This window comes from Balaenoptera ricei, chromosome 7, assembly GCF_028023285.1.
Source record: "Balaenoptera ricei isolate mBalRic1 chromosome 7, mBalRic1.hap2, whole genome shotgun sequence".
Taxonomy (NCBI): Eukaryota; Metazoa; Chordata; class Mammalia; order Artiodactyla; family Balaenopteridae; genus Balaenoptera; species Balaenoptera ricei.
This window is the reverse complement of record NC_082645.1, coordinates 103,456,769-103,474,835: the sequence shown is the minus strand read 5'-3', so window position 1 is coordinate 103,474,835 and position 18,067 is coordinate 103,456,769. Positions and strand designations below refer to the sequence as shown.

The following is an 18,067-nucleotide window of genomic DNA, read 5'->3' as shown; positions in this document are numbered from 1 at the left end:
ATGCGGCGCCCGCGGCGGCCTGGGGGTCCCGGGGGATCTGGGGGTCTCCGGGTGCTCCTCTGCCTGATGCTGCTGGGCAGCCGTCCGGGAGGCTGCAACGCCATTAGCGCCCACGGTCAGGAGGAAATGGGGGGATTGGGGGGAGGATGGTGCCGGGAGCAAAACTCGGTGGGGGGCGTGGGGGGAAGTGTCACGCAGGTCGCGAGCTCAGGTAGAATGTGTGTGTGGAGTGGGGTAGGGGGAGGCACTGTGAGATGAGGAAGATGAGAGGGCGTCTGCGAGGAAAGGGGCGTAGGCCTGGAGGTGGGGCTGGGAGCCCGGGGGCGGGACCTAAGAGAAGCGGGCTCAGGGGAAGATTGCGGTTTGGGGAGAAGGAATGGGGGTGCATATGGACAGAGGGACCTAGAGACGGGATACAGGACCACAGGAGAAGCAAGTCTCTCCGAGGCGCCAAAAAGTGGCGACAGGCGCTGAGGGATGGAGGAGGGGAGGGAAGGAGAGGGAACCCTGATCTGCCGGGAGTAGAAGTCGGGGCCGCGAGCTCCGGGGTCCCAGCTTTCCGTACAGTATCAGGCCGAGGGAGGGGCCAGGGTTTCTCTTCAAGCCCAGAGAGGCCGATGGCTGTAATCTGATCTCCGATAAGAGAGGGACAGCTGGGGGAGGGGGCCGAAGAAGATGAAGACGGAAGGGTCGTCTCACGTCCCCCTCCCCACGGCCAGGCCTGGTGCTGACTCACGTCTGTGCGGACAGAGACAGTCAGCGCTGACTCACGGGCAGGGGGAGGGTGGGGGCGGGGCGCACGTGGGGGAAGGGGGCAAGCTCGCCGTCTGGCGCTCTTCTTCCCCGCCGGGCTTGGAGGCCAATGCAAGATACTTCCTGTGGCGCCGCGGGTAGGTAGGGTGGAAGATGAAGGCTGGAATGGCGGAGAGGTCAGGTCCCTTGGAGACTCCTCACCCTGTTACCCTTCCCTCCCCCATCACTGCTTCCAGGCAAGCCCTCAGCGGCGCCAGGCTCAGAGCTTCAGCACCACGAACCGCCCCAGCAGTTCAGGGGCCGCGGACTGCAGGGACAGCGTGGGGAGCGTTGCCTTAGAGACACCCCGCCGCTACCGCTTTCCCACACGAAGGGGAAGTGTGCTGGGGTTCCCATCTCTTCTGAGTCCCAGGCCATCATAAGATGCTTGTGGAGATTGGGAAAGGAAAGTCCCCTTTTCCTCAGAATTTGGACAAAAACTACCCCATAGTAATTCTATGAGAGTAGAAGTATCAATATATGATTCTCCACCATCACGACTCCCATGCACCTGGAGGGCTTCTTCTCCCCATTACTCACTTAAGCTAACCGAGGCTTTTAGGGAAAGAATCCAGACTTGCAGATCTTTAAAATCCAAAGCCAGATCCTGTGCTTTCTTCTCTTAAGAGGAGGACTCTTCCTCCTCTCCTCCCAGCTTAAAGCCTTCCTTAGAACGAAAGAATGGATCCCATCTGCCTCCCCCTTTTCTAGCCTGTTCATCCATCTGACCATTCTATGTGTGTGGGTGTCTGAGCCTCTGCTCACCTGTCCTCTACAGGCTGTCTGTTTGACCGCAGACTCTGCTCTCACCTCGAAGTCTGTATTCAGGGTGAGTGAGGCCCAAACATAGGATTTACAAAACAGGATTGGGGGTGGGTATACAATAAGAAAGAAGTGGGGGGGGGGGGTGCTGGAAGGGAGAAGGGGAACTGGGCTTGGAGAGAAGGGGGACTGGACTGGAGGAGCAGAGCTCTCTGAAGCCAAGAGAGGAGATTGAGGGAGTGCTGTCTATTCGCAGCCTGGACTTTGGAAGGCCTGTTGTCCAAGCCCCACGCTGACACCACTTTTGTGCTCTTAGATGGCTTGTTTGGACAATGCCAGGTGGGAGTGGGGCAAGCCCGGCCCCTTTTGCAAGTCACCTCCCCAGTTCTTCAACGCTTACAAGGTGTCCTCCGACAGCTCATGTCCCAAGGTGAGGTCTAGATGCGCTGGAGGAGAGAGACTGTAACTTGGTTAGATAAGGGTGGGGAAGGGAGGGGCCACCTGACTCCAGGATTTCTCTCATGGAACATTCCTATCACACCCACTCTGGAACCTCACCTTCCCAGACCTTACTGGAGAAGGAGGCAAGACAGGAGTGGGGGTGGAACCCTAGAGATAGGCTGTTCACACTTAGACTCTCTGGAGGAATCCAGAGGAGACTTCTAGAAGACGCCACTGGAAGAGGCCAGAATTTATATCTTTAGGACCAACCCACTCTCTGGAACTGACTGAGTACTCCAGGGCCATGAATCCTGGAGTCTTCAGCCAGGAGAATACCCCACTCATCCAATTCACTCATTCAACCAATATTTATTGGGTACTTCTACGTGGCAAACATAGTTTAGGTGCTTGGGATATATCAGGGAGTGAAACAAAGATCTCTGCCTACTGGGGTTTACATTCAGGGGTGAAGGGAGGGAATACACTAGAAATTAGAAAACATTAGTATGTTAGAAGGTGATAAGTGCCATGGAGAAAACAATTACAGCAGGATAAAAGGATCAGAAATGGTGAGGTAGGAAGCTGTGGTATTAAACTGAGTGGTCAAGATAGACCTTATTGAGACTATGCAATTCAAATAAAGACATCAAGGAGGTGGGGATGTTTTCCAGAAGGTTATCTCAAGGAAGAGTGTTTCGGGTGGCCAGGGAGCTAGAATAAAAGCCCTAAGATAGGAGCATGAGTTTGAGGAACACCATGGAGAACCCCTCTACAGAGTGGCTCTAAAGGAGTGATGGAGAGGCAGAGTAGAAGATGCAGTCAGGTAGGTAATGAGGGAAGGGATGCTCTAGGATTTTATATGAGAATGTATGGACATTGGCTTTACTCTGAGTAAAAGAGGAAACCATCACAAGGTTTGAGCATAGGGGTGCATGATCTCACTTCTACTTTAAAAAGATCACTCTTGCTGCTGTGTTGAGAATAGAATGTAGAGAGTCAATGGTAGAAACAGAAACACGAAACATTAAAAGCTATCACAGTAACTCATGTAAGAGATGAATAAGCATGGACCAGGGTGGTTGTAGGGAGGTAATGAGAAATGACAGAATTCTGCCTGTATTTTTAAGGTAGTGAACATTATTTCATGAAAGGTTGGATTGGGCCATGAAAGAAAGGGAGGAGTCAAGGGTGACACCTAGGTTTTATTGCCTGAACAACTGGGTTGATGGACATGTCATTAATTATGCAGAAGGATCAACTTGGGGAAAGGGGTGTTCAGTTTTGAATACACTGAGTTTAAGATATCCATTCAATAAAGTGGGAAGTTGAGTATATAAGATTGGGTTTTGAAAGAGAGAGGTCTGGAGTAGAGATATAAATTTGAGATTCTTTGGCATATAGATGGTAATTAAAGCCATGAGGTGAATGAAATAACCAAAAGATTGTGTGTTTATGAAGAAGAGCCCTAAAGAATTCTATTATTAAGAGGACCAGGAGAAGGAGCAGAACCAACAAGGGAGGCTGAGAAGGGAGAGCCAGCAAGGTAGGAGGAAAAACAAGAGTGTTTGGTGTCCTAGAAGCTAAGTGAAAGTGTATCAAGGAGGAAGGAGTGATCAACAGTGTCAAATGATGGTGGTAGGTTAAGTAAGATGAGATCTGAGAATTGACCCTGGATTTAGATATGCAGAAGCCACTGGTGATCTTGATGAAAGCAGTTTTGGTAGAATAGTTGGGAATAAAATCCTGAATAGAGTGGATAAGAGGGAATGGGAGGAAAAGAATTGGATACAGCCAGTATAGATAACACTTTCAAAGAGTCCTGCTGCAAAGAAAAGCAAAGAAATGGGTTGATAGCTGGAGGGGAATGTGGAATCAAACAGTATTTTTATAAGATGGGAGAAACTGCATCATGTTTGTATGCGAATGGGAATAATTCAGTAGAGAACAGGAGAAAATGATGATGTAGGAAATAGGGGAGAATTGTGGGGAAGATGTTCTTGAGTAGGTAGTAGGGGATGAAATCTAGTGCTCATGTAGAGGAATTGGCCTTATATAGGAACACAGATAGTTCATCTAATGTTAATAGGCAAAAAAGCAGGTATAGATCCCAGGATATGAGTTAAGAGGAACACAGATAGGAACACAGAGAGTTCATCTAATGTTAATAGGCAAAAAAGCAGGTATAGATCCCAGGATATGAGTTAAGAGCAGTACAGATTATTAATCCAGAAACAAGGAAAAAGGAATGGGAGAATGGGGGCGGAGAGTGGGAGATTATCCCTTTAAAATGATGACTGACCTTTCCTGAGAGCAGAGTTTCATGGAGGAAAACGGCCAAACAGGAGATCTGCCTCAGGATAAGATGATGTTGATGAATGTTTAAAACAGGTGTATAGTGCTTTGGAGTTTTCCAAGCACTTTTATTTCCCAGATTGCACTTAATCTTTACTACAGACCCATGAAGTATATATTATTCCCACTTTACAAATAAAGAAAACTAAGGTTCAGGATCAATAAAAAGAAGGTGAATAATAATATTGATGATGATGATAATACTAGCACTTATTGAAAGCTCCCTATGTGTCAGGTACTATTCTAACCATTTTGAATTGTGTATTTTAATTATCGCAACAATTTTAAGAAGTATAAACCCCCATTTTTCAGATGAGAGAACTAAGGCTCAGATAGGTTCAGCTAAGGTCACACAATTAGTTAAGTGGCAGAGGACTTAAACCCAGTCTCACTGGAAGCAGTCTCACTCCCAAATATATACCTGAGTGTGGGAAAAGGACAGCTCAAATCACCCACCGCATCTCTACACCCCCTCTGCTGCTCCTCTGCCCTGCCAAATTCAATACACTGCTGGGTAGAGGGTGCAGTTTTGATCTACACTGGTCTCTGTTACTGGGCCCTCAGACTGTCCCAAGCCAATCTCAATCTCACCCTATTCTGTCCCCTGGCAGGACTGTCCTGGCACGATGACCTCACCCAGTATGTGATCTCCCAGGAAATGGAGCGCATCCCCAGGCTTCACCCCACAGAGCCCCATCCAAGGGACAGGTAGGCATCATTTCTCATCAACTCTATCATAGCAAGGCTGTTGGATCTGTGGTCACCCTGGTGGACAGAGGGGAATGGGTACAAAAATCAGCAGTCTGGGGCACGGGTAAAAGAGGTTCTGGAGTAGTCATCTGACATGCTCACATGCCCAACACGAGCTGAGCTCATCCCTGGGGATCCAGCAAAAGAGGGACATTAACAACTGTATTGTTTTTTGTTTTTCTTTTTTGCCTGACAAAGTCTTTTTTTTTTTAATTTTTATTGAAGCATAATTGATTTACAGTGTTAAAAACTGTTTTGAAACATTTGGACATATGGTATTTTGTTTTTGGTCTGGTTTGTCTTTTAATGAATTCATTTACTCAGCAAAAAATACAGGGTTATACTATGTGCCAATCACTGTGCTAATCTTTACGGATACAAAGTAGTAGAACAAGATAAATTACTTTTTCTCTAGTACTGACATAGGAAAGATATGTTAGCAAAGTTTCACCCACATCAGACTCAGATATGGATCGGATAATGGTAGTACTTGAACTGATTTCTGGGATGCATCAGGAGATAGAGAGAGTGGAGAAGCTATAATAATTAATACTACATGGTATTGGCACAGACATATATATAAGTACTTATAAGTACGTGTAAAATTATGTCCCTGTTTACAGTTTTTTAAAAAATATACGTGTACCTATTCTTTTTCAAATTCTTTTCCCATTTAGATTGTTTCATAATATTGAGCAGGGTTCCCTGTGCTATACAGTAGGTCCTTGTTGGTTATCTATTTTAAATATAGCAGTGTATACAGGACATTTGGTATTTTAAAAGAAGCATCAAAGTAGTCATCATGGAACAAATTAGAATTCTGTCGGACTGAAGTTGTTTAATGTTCAGTTTTGTTACTATGTGGAATTGTATATGGTAGGAGGTACCATCATCTTTTTGTGGTTAGGGCCTCTGAAGGCATCATTCAGACCCTGTAAAGCAGAGGAAAGTAAATGACGGCTTGGGGCTCAGATGATGATACCAGGTGAAGAAGGCAGAGTGGGGCAGGGGGAGCAGAGCGAGGGGGCACGGTACTGAATGTTTGAATGCGTACTTGGGGACATGCCCACAGGGACAGTGTGGCAAGCTGCAGACACAGTTCATCTAGAGCGGTTCCCAGCTGCCTTCCCCTTCTCCTGTTCTCCCCTTTCCATCCCTAGCCTCACGCTTCCAGCTCTGCCGCTGTGTTTCAGGGACCCAGGCATGCTTACCAGGGAGGCAATGACCTCTGCCCCAGGCTTGGCCCTCTGGCCCTTCCCCATGCTACTGTCTCCTCGCCTGAGGCTACCTCATCTCTTAAGAGAGCAGGCTCATTCTATGCTAAGCCTGGACCCACCATCTCTGCCTCGTAGGCTCTATATGCCCTTGCCCCACACAACCAACACACACACAAGCACACACACACAAACATAAACACACACACACACTTTGCTTTCCTCCCCAGATCTGGCTTGGCGCCCAGGAGACCGGGTCCCGCTGGGGAGCTGCTTTTACAGGGCATCCCCACTGGCTCCGCCCCTGCCCCCCAGCATCGGCTTCCTCGACCTCCAGTAGGTAGGGGCGGAGCTGGGGCAGGCTCCCCCCTCTCCCCTTTGCAGGCTGAGCTGCTGCCCCCTCTCCTGGAGCATCTGCTGCTGCCCCCGCAGCCCCCCCACCCTGCCCTGAGTTATGAACCTGCCCTGCTGCAGCCCTACTTGTTCCATCAGGTGAGCCCTAGACCTCCGCCCCACCGCAACCCCAGTCCCCCAGCCCTGATGTCTGCTCTCATCTGAATCTCTGGTTTCCCACAGTTTGGCTCCCGCGATGGCCCCCGGAGCTCAGAGAGCTCCCCGGGAATGGTCAGTGTTGGCCCCCTGCCCAAGGCTGAACCCCCAGCCCTCTTCAGCAGAACTGCCTCCAAGGGCACGTTCGGGGCTCACCCTGGCCATTCCTATGGGGACCCTCCAGGGCCTCCGCCTGCTCGGCTTTTCCAGGAGTCAGGGCTGCTCTACCTGGCCCAGGAGCCACAAGTGCCCAGCAGGGCCGGGGCACCAAGGCTGCCAGAGCAAGGGGGCAGCAGCCAGGGAGATGACTCCTCAGAAGGCTATGAGGAGGAAGGACTAGAGGGTCGCAGGGAGAAGCCTCCTTCCCCAGAAGAGCGGCCAGGTAACAGAGTCCGCAGCATCCACTCCCTGCCTGTGGGGCTGCTTTCTGGGAGGTGGGGCGGGGCGGGTCCTTCCTGACTACCCACGCATTTGTTAATTTGTCCTTAAAGTCATCTGCACACTCAGCTAATGTCTACCGACCACCTGCTCTATGCCAGGCACTAGGTAGGCAGTGGGGATACAGTGGGGGCGGTAGAGCTGACATGATTCTTCTTCAGCTGGGGGATCAAGGAGTCCCTGCTGGGCCTGAAGTTTGGTCTTGACACAGGAAGCTCTTTCCCCCAAAGTGTGGACAAGGGTGGGAAGGGGAGGGCATCAGTGTCCTGGTGTTTGAGAAGTTCTTAAATGTGCCGGTCCCCTCCCACCCCCAAATGCATCCCACAAGTTCATCTCGGCACCAGCCCTTAAGCTCCGTGTCTGGCTCCCAGCAGATGTGACTCTGCAGAGACTGGCAGCTGTGCTGGCGGGCTACGGGGTGGAGCTCCGTCAGCTGACTCCTGAGCAGCTCTCCACCCTGCTGCAGCTGCTGCCCAAGGGTGCAGGACGAAATCTGGGTGAGTGTCCAGCCAGAGAGACTACCAGCCCCGTGGAGGCCTCTTGCCCCACTTTTCAAGACCACAGCAAGCAACCTAGAGGGGAAGGGCCAAGGTCAGGGGAAGGAGTTCTTTTGAGACACGGAGTCATTGCCAGCCAAGGGCAGGGAGCAAGGGGTGGGGTGGTGAGCCGAGGAGTTAGAGCAGGAAAGGACTGGAGGATGGAAGCAATGGGAAAAGAAGCCACAGGGGGTGTGAGCCGGGATCAGGAGGCACGGAGAAAGCTGGGCGGAAGATAATGAAGACCTAAGGAGGGGCATGGCCACTAAAAAGGAGAAGCCAATGATTGATGGGTAGAGGGAGGACTGAGCAAAGAATAGCTTTGAGAGGTGTGGCCAATAACAGAGGGAGGAGTTGATAAAACAATGAATTATAAGGCAGATGCACAGAGGCATGAGGCCATGCTTAGGATGAGACCAGCGATAGGGTCTTGGTTACTGACTGTGGGGAAAGAGGCCACAGCAAATGTAACAGGCTCAGGGCCTCTGGCCTTTTCTCCCGCCTGCGTTGTGTGGACCTTGGCCTTGGCCCTTTGCCCAGAGTCTTGTTTTTCCTGTCTCTGCAGGAGGGGTTGTAAACATTGGAGCTGACATCAAGAAAGTGAGTTTGTGACACCTCCCTGACCCATAAGTGCCCAACGGCAGCAAACCCCTTGACTGAAATCTAAATCTCAGGATCAGGACCCAGAATCTGTATCCTCCAAGCCCTCATTTTGGTGGAACTGAGGCCCAGAGGCTGCAAGTCATTGTTTAAGGTCTCACCTCAAGTTGAAGGCAGAGCTGGGACCAGAAGCTAGAATTCTTGATTCACTGCTTTTTTACACTACAGTCATTTCAGACCACACTCTGAGGGTCCCTAGGGGAAGCGGGGGGACGCGAGCAGGCAGGCTCCTGACTGCTCTGCAGCTTGAGGCACTCTATCTGTTTCACGTGTTGGATTTCTAAGATTGTGTGGCTAAACAAAAGTTGAAAAACCACTGCCTGCCTGTTCATCTTCTCCCCTAACCCCAGCTTTCCTCACTCCGGAGCTCCTCCCCACTCCAGCCCCATCCTGTGGATTATTACTGATCATGAATAATCACTCATTCAGTCCTTTTTTCATTCATTCATTCATTCATTCATTCATCCACTTGGCTCACTTTCCTGGATGCCCTCTCTGTACCCAGTGCTGACCTGGGCCTGGGGATAGAAAGAGAAACATGTCCTAAGCACCCCTGTGGGAGCTCAGCGTCCAGAGTGTGGACCCCCTCCCCCCGACCCCTCCACTGTTAGAGACCCTACCTCTATCCTCTCTTCTAAACAGACAATGGAGGAGCAGGTGCAGGGCGCAGACGCAGCGGAGCCTCCACCGCCCACGCCCTCCCTGCCCGGATCCCCCACTGCTGGTCCCACCTCCAATAAAGCCCAGCAGGAGCTGAGCTCTGGATCCTCTGAGCCTCCCAAAGCTGCCGGCCCCCCTGCCACGCCCATCCTGCTAGAGAAGAAAAGTCCACTGGGCCAGAGCCAGCCCACGGTGGCAGGGCAGCCCTCTGCTAGGCCATCAGCAGAGGAATATGGCTACATTGTCACTGACCAGAAGTAAGGGCTCCAGTCTGGGGCAGCCTCCTGGTCCCTTGGGTGTTGGGCTGGCCTGCCTGGCAGGAAGCAGAGAGCAGAAGTCCAGATGTGAAGTAGACAGGGGGCTGGTCTGCTCTGCACCCCTGGAGGTTGTTTCACCAAAGTGGCCTAGAGGGTCCCCACTTTCCTTCCTCTGCCGGCTCCCCACCTCCAGGCCCCTGAGTCTGGCTGCAGGAGTGAAGCTTCTGGAGATCCTGGCTGAGCATGTGCACATGTCCTCGGGCAGCTTCATCAACATCAGGTGGGGCTGTATCTGGCTGGGGCAGCAGGGATCTAGCAGGTAGCTTGAAGCGGGAGGTGGCTGGAGGGGCTCAGGGTAGGAGGGGAAGACAAACTGTGAGTAAGGGGCCAAGGTCGGGTCAAAGATGTTTCCAGCTGCACTGAAGGTACAGCCACACCTAGCCCTGCTACTGGCCCAATCCAGTATCTTCCCAGCCTCAAGCACCCCTGTATGGCATCTCTGATTGGTTTTAGCCCCATCCTCTAACAGGGACAGGGCCAGAGAGGACCTTCCATTTTGAATCTGGCGTCTGTGGTGGGTGAGGCAGTAACATACCTCCTATTCGGCAGTGTCGTGGGACCAGCCCTTACCTTCCGCATCCGGCACAATGAACAGAACCTGTCTTTGGCCGATGTGACCAAGCAAGCTGGTAAATACTCCTTGACCCCAGCCCGAGTTGTATATATCCAGGCCTGTGGCTGGTGCTCCCCTTGAAATATTCCCAGCCCACATGGACCCTGCCTGCTACCTGGCATAGCATGACATGGGGTGGAGACCACATGGGGCTGGACAGAATCTGACCTACATCCTCCCTGCAGGGATGGTGAAGTCTGAACTGGAAGCACAGACAGGGCTCCAGATCTTGCAGACAGGCGTGGGACAGGTATGAGATAACTGAAGGATCAGTCAAAGCCCCAGAGGGCTGTTGTTGCCCACAAGAGATGAAGGCAAACGACAGGAGAATAGGAGCTGAGATCTATCTGGCTGGTCCCCCAGCTTTGCCAAAGCAGCCCTCCCCCATGCAGTTTTCTTTCTGACCAGCAGATGGCCCCAGCGGCTCCTGCTCCCTGCAGGTCCAGCCTTCTCTCCGAAGCCAGCTTACTTGGAAGAGCTACCTGAGATGGCCATAGCTGTCCATAGATGTTCTAGAGCAAAGTCTCAAATTCCAAGGGAAAACATGACACAGAAAGGACACTGAACTCAAAATATGCTTCTATTCTGCATCCAACACTGATGCCTCACATTCTACTATTTGATCCCTTGGGTCTCTCTATACTTCTCTGTATCCATTTTTAAATGCAGAAACTCCTAGGGAGGGTCACCCACTAAGTCTCTGTCAGTGCAATGTGGTTGAGTTGCCTCAATGGGGATTGAGAAGGAAGATCTTCGGCCTCTCCAAGTCCTTCTGCCTGGACCGCCATGCCCCTGCCTCCCAGCTTTGCCCCAGGAGATATCCTAGCAGGGAGTGGGGCATGGGACAGGGGTGGGGAGCAGCTCCTAAGTCTCCCCACACCACCGCCCCCCTTGATTCTAGCCTTGTTCCCACAGAGGGAGGAGGCAGCCGCCGTCCTTCCCCGACCGGCCCACAGCACCTCTCCCGTGCGCTCCGTGCTGCTTACTCTGGTGGCCCTGGCGGGTGTGGCCGGGTTGCTCGTGGCTCTGGCAGTGGCCCTGTGTGCGCGGCAGCGTGCGCGGCAGCGGGACAAGGAGCGCCTGGCCGCGCTGGGACCCGAGGGCGCCCACGGTGACACTACCTTTGAGTACCAGGTGTGCAGCCCCAGACGCTTGTTGATGAGAGGGAATGGAAGGGGCTCTGGAGTCTGGGTCTCGCCTGGGATGAGGGTGGGGAGCTGGATGTCCAGGCAGGGGCTGGGGAAGCCCCAGTGGGAGTGCTGCGGGGCCATTTTGAGTGGATGGGCACTGAGGGCAGATGGTTGCTGAAGTTCTCCCCAGTCCTGCGATTCGGGGGGGCTCTAGGCTTCTGCTCTGTGACATCCGAGGTTGTCATAGGCACCAGCCAAGCAGAACAGCCCCGAAAAGGATGAGAGCCATGGCAGAAGACCCTACCCCAGAGGAAATGGGTTTCATTCAAAAGCAATCAAGGACAAGCCTAGGGACTCTACTGAACTGAGCCCAGGACTCTTGAGAAGGATTCAGGAGACCTTGGACCCTGCCCCATCCTTCTTCCGCAGGACCTGTGCCGCCAGCACATGGCCACGAAGTCCCTGTTCAACCGGGCAGAGGGTCCACCGGAGCCCTCTCGGGTGAGCAGCGTGTCCTCGCAGTTTAGTGATGCGGCCCAGGCCAGCCCCAGCTCCCACAGCAGCACACCGTCCTGGTGCGAGGAGCCCGCCCAGGCCAACATGGACATCTCCACGGGACACATGATTCTGGTCAGGACAGGGCATCGGCCCAGAGGGGGTGAGGGGACCGCACGGTGGGAGGGGCAGGGCTGGCAGTGGGGGCCAGCGCCAGGCTGTGGTGTCCCTGCAGGCGTACATGGAGGACCACCTGCGGAACCGGGACCGCTTGGCCAAGGAGTGGCAGGCCCTGTGTGCCTACCAGGCGGAGCCCAACACCTGTGCCACCGCCCAGGGGGAGGGCAACATCAAAAAGAACCGCAACCCTGACTTCCTGCCCTGTGAGTGAGTTCTGCTGACCCGCAGGCCCCAGCCCTCTGTCGGCTGGGAGCTCTGGAGGGATTGGGGGCAGGGCCGGGCTCCTGGCTCAAGCTGAGTGGCAGAGGTGCCAGGACCCCAATGACTGGAGGGGCTTCTGGGGTGGGATGCGGGGTCTGTGCAGATGACCACGCTCGCATCAAGCTGAAGGTGGAGAGCAGCCCTTCTCGGAGCGATTACATCAACGCCAGCCCCATTGTGAGTGGCCCCCACCTCCTCCCCGTTTTCATCCTGCCCCCATAGACTCCATTTCCCCACCAAGTCCCCAGAATTGTGAGCCTAATATCCTAGCATGGAAATGGGGCTTCTCAGGCTCCCCCAGACCCTGGCCCGCTCCCTTTGACCGAGCCTCTCCATAGTGGCATTTCCCATTCTGGCTCATGATGTATCTTTCCCATCTCCAGATTGAGCACGACCCTCGGATGCCAGCCTACATAGCCACACAGGGCCCACTGTCACATACCATCTCAGACTTCTGGCAGGTGGGCTTTTGGAAGGAGGGCTTTTCCAGGGAGCATGCGCCCTTGTGGCCAGCCAGGGCCAGCCAGGTCCCAGGGAGGTTAGAATGGAGCTTACCTGGGTCTCTGTCCCTAGATGGTGTGGGAGAGTGGCTGCACCGTCATTGTCATGCTGACCCCGCTGGTGGAGGATGGTGTCAAGCAGTGTGACCGCTACTGGCCAGATGAGGGCTCCTCCCTCTACCATGTATATGAGGTCAGCAGGACCCCACGGCCAGGAGACGATGGGGGTGGAGAAAGTGGATGGTGCACCACTCATGCATGTGTGAACATATGTGTATATAAACACATATGTGCATACATATATATTCACATACATGCATATACATGTGTGTATGTGTGTGTGTCCAGTCTAGGGCCAAAAAGCACTTGTAAGGACCTATGATGAAAGGTACAGATATAAAGCTATAAAACCACTGAAACTAAGGTAAGAAGCTAAGAGTCAGGAGAACAGTTTTGAGACAGGGAAGATAAGTATACTCAAAGACCAAGATTGAGACCTACTTTTATTGAGCCTAACTTAGATCTGAGTTTCCTGGAGGCCAAAGCAAAGAAGGAAATGCCACCAGTCACATATATTGCTTATTTAAAAGAGAAACAAACTTTTTCATTAGGAGAAAAGATAGGCAGGGGGGAACTGGGCAGAGGCAAAGCAAGGGAAGGAGCAACATTCCTGACAAATGGGAAGTGACACCCCCCCCAATAAAACAAGAGACATTAATTGCACACATCCAGTTTCTCATGAGCACTGGATAGCAGTTTTTCATCATCAGATGAGCACGCAATAGTCTTTTTTTTTTAAGTTTTAAAAATTGGTCTTGCTTGTGGTTAAAGAAAAAAATCAAATGAAAATATAGAATTTTATCAAAGTTTATGGTGTGTGTAGAACAAACACTTTGCTAGTCTCTGTGCAGAAGAGGAAGGAGAAACTTTGAATTCAAGAAGCTCACAATATTGGGAATTCCCTCGCGGTCCAGTGGTGCTTTCACTGCCCTGGGCCTGGGTTTGATCCCTGGTCGGGGATCTAAGATCCCTCAAGCCACGGGGCGCAGCCAAAACAAACAAACAAACAAATAAACGAAAACTCACAATAGTTGTGTCTAGATGAAAAAGCCACCAGTTGTCCTGAGCAGTCCATAAGTGACACAAACAGCTAAGGTTCTTGGGGACAGCTGGAACAGTTGGGGTGGGCGGTTGGGTGAGCTTCCTGGAGGATTTAGAATTTGACTGGCCTGATAGGCCGGGAGGCCGCGCTCAGGCCTGCGCCCCCTCCTCCGCAGGTGAACCTGGTGTCGGAGCACATCTGGTGCGAGGACTTCCTAGTGCGGAGCTTCTACCTGAAGAACGTGCAGACCCAGGAGACGCGCACGCTCACGCAGTTCCACTTCCTCAGCTGGCCGGCAGAGGGCACCCCGGCCTCCACCCGGCCCCTGCTGGACTTCCGCAGGTGAGCGACCCAGCGCCTGGGCGGTGGGGCGGCCCGGGGGAGGCTCCGAGGAGCCCGGGAGAGAGCAGCACAGGAGCAGGTGGCCAGGAGGTGGGCTCCCTTACCTTCCCCCAGTCCATCAGGTCCTCCTAGGGCCCCAGCTCAGGTGAGACAGATCCTCTAGCCTGACCTGGAGCCTCGGCCTCAGGTCCGCTGGTGCCCCCTGCTAGACACCCCAAACCAGGACTGACTCTGACCTCCTGGACCCCCTTCCAGACACCACCCCCCAAGCCAGAACTGACGCTCTGTCTCGCTGTGCCCATTCCTCCATTGCTGTAGTCCAGCTCCTGTCTGCTCTCTCTCTGCTGGCCAGCTGTCTCCTCCCTCTCTCTTGCCCTGTTTGTCTCCCTGCCTCTCCATGTCTGGTGCTTTCTCCATAACCCCATTCCCCCCAAGAAGGGCTCACTTTGTTTCTAGCTCTCTCCCTCTCTCCTTCTCTCCCTCTCCTTGGTCTCTGCTGCCTGTTTCCTCCTGTCCTGTGCTTCCAAGTGGCCAGCACTAGTCTCTGTGTCTGCTGCCCCCTCGCCGTCTCTCACTCCCTCCTGCCATCCCTTCTTTATCCCTCTGTGTCTCTTTGCCTCTATTTTTCTTTCCCTTTGTCTTTCCCTCTCTTTCCCTCCCTTCTTTCCCTCTTTTCTCTCCCCCACCCTCCCTCCCCCGCCCACCTCTTTCTCCATCACTCTGTCTCGAAGTCTGTCTCACTCTTCCCCTCCATCCACGCTTCCCCCTCTCTGCACCTCTCCCTGTTCCTTCTCCCTGCTCTGTTTCCTCCACCCCCCTCCCATGTCTGCCTATTTACTCTGCCTCTCTTTGTCTCTGTCTCCCCCCACCATCTCTCATTCTCTACCTGGCTCTGTCTCTCCCTCGCTCTGTCTCCCCTCTCTGTCCCCTCCCTCCTCCCTCTCTCTCTCTCTCTCTCTCTCACGGCTGCCAGTGTCATTTTTGTGATCTGCAGCTAGTATTCTCACTCCAGTTGCATAGTCACAAAAGTGATCATTGGCAGGTGTGGCCGCTGCATGGACAGGACATGAGGACATGTGGGCCCAGGGACCACCCTGAAGGCTGCTGGGAGAGCCGGAGGTTGGGGGGACTCAGGGAAGGGACAAATACTATCAAAGGGAGTGCGGGAGGATCTCTGGATTCTTGGGGACTCAGTGGAACCAGGTGGGGGCTGGGACAGGAGGCTAACAGGGGGACCTGCCCTGTTCTGACGCTGAAACCGTGACCAGGCCAGGCCTCCAGCATCCCCTGCCTGTCCCCTCCCTAGACATGTGGCTGAGAAGCCTGCTGCCATGGCAGGGGCCTCACCCACACTGTGGCCGCTTCCTGCTGCTCTGCCCCTTGCCAGGCTGGCCTGAGGTCTCTAGGCGCTAGGCAGAGAGCAGAGGAGCAGAGCTGGCGGGGGCAGTTGAGGGAGGAACCTGGGGATAGTTTCTGAGCCTCAGGACAATGGTTTCTAACTGGGGTCCCTGGGGCCTGAGGCACAGGCTTCTCAAAAGCAACGCTAGGGGCATCAGAGCTATTTTTTTTGTTTTCCACATTTTAAAAATCTTTATAGAACTAGTGCATGGACCTGTTTTAAGGCTGCACAGGTAAGCTAAAAGGTTATATTTCTTTGCTTTAGGCTGGGATTATGTAAACTCAGTTGGCATTAGACACCCAGAACAAATTAATTGCTGCTTAATAAATATAGTTTGGTGAAGGTCCACCAGAGGCAAGGCAAAATAATTCTTTAAGTCCTAGAAAGTGACTCTGAGCAAGTTCCTTGACCTCTGTCTGTTTTCTTACCTGTGAAATGAGAATGATGACCCGTACTTTAGGGGTTGTTACAAAAGTCAGTAGCATAAAGTCTGTAAAATCTGCTTTAAGTGCTTGGCACGTAGCAAGGGCTCTATTAATTCTAAATACTGTTTATTATCATTATTATTAAATGATTGAGAACCACTGTGGCAACTTCTGTTCAACCCCAGCCCTGATGTACCAGCCAATATGCTAGAAAACCATGTGGACTCCTGGAAAACCTTTCTTTTTTTTTTTTTTTTTTTTTTTTTTTTTTTTTTTTTTTAAATTTTAACCTGTGAGCCTTTTTTTTTTTTTTTTTTTTTAATACTTTATTTATTTATTTATTTATTTATTTATGGCTGTGTTGGGTCTCTTAGTTTTCGTGTGAGGGCTTTCTCTAGTTGCGGCAAGTGGGGGCCACTCTTCATCGCGGTGCGGAGGCCGCTCTTCATCGCGGTGCGCGGGCCTTTCACTATCGCGGCCCCTCCCGTTGCGGGGCACAGGCTCCAGACGCGCAGGCTCAGTAGTTGTGGCTCACGGGCCCAGTTGCTCCGTGGCATGTGGGATCTTCCCAGACCAGGGCTCGAACCCGTGTCCCCTGCATTAGCAGGCAGATTCTCAACCACTGCGCCACCAGGGAAGCCCTGGAAAACCTTTCAAAGTCACCTGGCCCCTGCAAGCCCGGAGGAACCAGATGGAGGACCACTAAGTTCCAAGCTTCCCCTGATGTACTCTAATAACCCCTCAGAAGGTCCTCCCTTGCCCTGGCCCATTGGAGGTATCAGAAATCTGCAAGTGACTCTCAAAGCAGGAATGTCATAAGGGACAAGGGCAGGTTAGACTGGGCCACCGAGAGAGGAAGAAACCCCCTGCTCATTGCTGAGCTGCTGTGATCAGGGCAGCAGAGTCTGAGGTCCAGGTGGACCAAGTCTGAATATGACCCAACCACGGAGCACCAATGCGGAGGCAAGACTTATCCAGGGAGACAGGCGCAGCATCATATTCAGAGCGGAGGTGTTGTCCTCCCCTCGCCAGAGGGACTCTGTGCCCAGGGCTACTACCCGACCTCACTGCTGGTGAGGACCACAGGAAGCCTGGGTGGTGAGGGGAACACCTTGGGCACTTGTAGGGGCAGAGCAAGGATGTGGCAAGATTGACACCCTTGAAGTCACCAGAAAGCCTATCCTCCCTGAACTTCTGGCAGAGGTGGCTGTTAATATTATTATGTCTTATTATTAATCATACTATCATTTAATGAGCATCTACTGTGTGCCAGGTATTGCACTTAGTTCTTTACATGGATTATTTCACATAATCATAGTAAGAACCCTAAGAAGGAGGTTACTACTCTTATCATCCCCATTTTACAGGTAATAAAACTGAGGCTCAAAGAGGTTAAATCAGTTGTTCCAGGTGCACAGCTTGGGTACATAGCTCGTAAGTGATGAGGCAAGCCCAGTGCCACCTACACTATCTCTGGTTCTTTGTCTCCAGCCCTGACTCCTGTCTCCAGCCCTCTTCCCTCCTCTGCCCTTGGCATGTGGGGAGAAAAGGAAGAAAGAGAGGCCCTCAGGTGTGTGTTTCGGTTCCCCTTTCCCTCTGCCGGTGCCCCCTGACCTCACGCCCATTTCTTATTGCAGGAAGGTGAACAAGTGCTACCGGGGCCGCTCCTGCCCCATCATTGTGCACTGCAGGTGCGTTCACGGGGGCTGGGGTGGGGATGGAGGGGGACAGGACAGCCCAGGCCAGAGGGCCCTGAGGTGGGGCATTCCTGGTTCCCACCCCCTCTCTGGTCCTGCTCCCTCAGCCCACCTCCCAAGCACACTGCCTGCCTGTCCCCTTGATGCCAGCAAACTACAGCCCACGGGCCAAATTCAGCATACCATCTGTTTTCTTAATGGCCCATGAGCTAAGAATGATGTTCCTATTTTTAAACAGTTGAAGAAAAAAAAAAAAAAAGAACGTACGACAGAGACTATATGTGGCCCACAAAGTTGAAAATATTTACCATCTTGTCATTTACATAAGAAGTTTGCTGAATGAAAGCCTGGCCAGAGGCTGGAAAAAAGCTATTTCCTCTTGCTGCCTCTACCTCAGAGCAGAGCCAGAGCTATCCTTTTCGGTTAGCTCACTGCCCAAGAGACACCCCATG

General features: G+C 52.5%; 1 protein-coding gene across 7 annotated transcripts in view; it reads left to right on the top strand.

Moving 5' to 3' along the window:
• PTPRN (protein tyrosine phosphatase receptor type N) overlaps nt 1-18,067 on the top strand; it is a 19,459-nt gene continuing 1,392 nt past the window's right edge. Inside the window, exons 1-20 of one of the 7 annotated variants that reach the window (XM_059928748.1) lie at nt 1-115; nt 1,571-1,621; nt 1,871-1,984; nt 4,959-5,055; nt 6,542-6,803; nt 6,888-7,242; nt 7,673-7,795; nt 8,400-8,434; nt 9,137-9,411; nt 9,605-9,691; nt 10,021-10,100; nt 10,270-10,334; nt 11,000-11,218; nt 11,644-11,844; nt 11,945-12,092; nt 12,254-12,327; nt 12,534-12,611; nt 12,724-12,843; nt 13,928-14,094; nt 17,556-17,609. In XM_059928748.1, the coding sequence (XP_059784731.1) occupies nt 1-115; nt 1,571-1,621; nt 1,871-1,984; nt 4,959-5,055; nt 6,542-6,803; nt 6,888-7,242; nt 7,673-7,795; nt 8,400-8,434; nt 9,137-9,411; nt 9,605-9,691; nt 10,021-10,100; nt 10,270-10,334; nt 11,000-11,218; nt 11,644-11,844; nt 11,945-12,092; nt 12,254-12,327; nt 12,534-12,611; nt 12,724-12,843; nt 13,928-14,094; nt 17,556-17,609 (2,720 nt within the window). Of the gene's footprint in view, nt 116-1,570; nt 1,622-1,870; nt 1,985-4,958; nt 5,056-6,541; nt 6,804-6,887; nt 7,243-7,642; nt 7,796-8,399; nt 8,435-9,136; nt 9,412-9,604; nt 9,692-10,020; nt 10,101-10,269; nt 10,335-10,999; nt 11,219-11,643; nt 11,845-11,944; nt 12,093-12,253; nt 12,328-12,533; nt 12,612-12,723; nt 12,844-13,927; nt 14,095-17,555; nt 17,610-18,067 lie in introns of all 7 variants that reach the window. The other 6 variants (XM_059928747.1, XM_059928745.1, XM_059928750.1 and 3 more) reach the window with 6 other exon arrangements.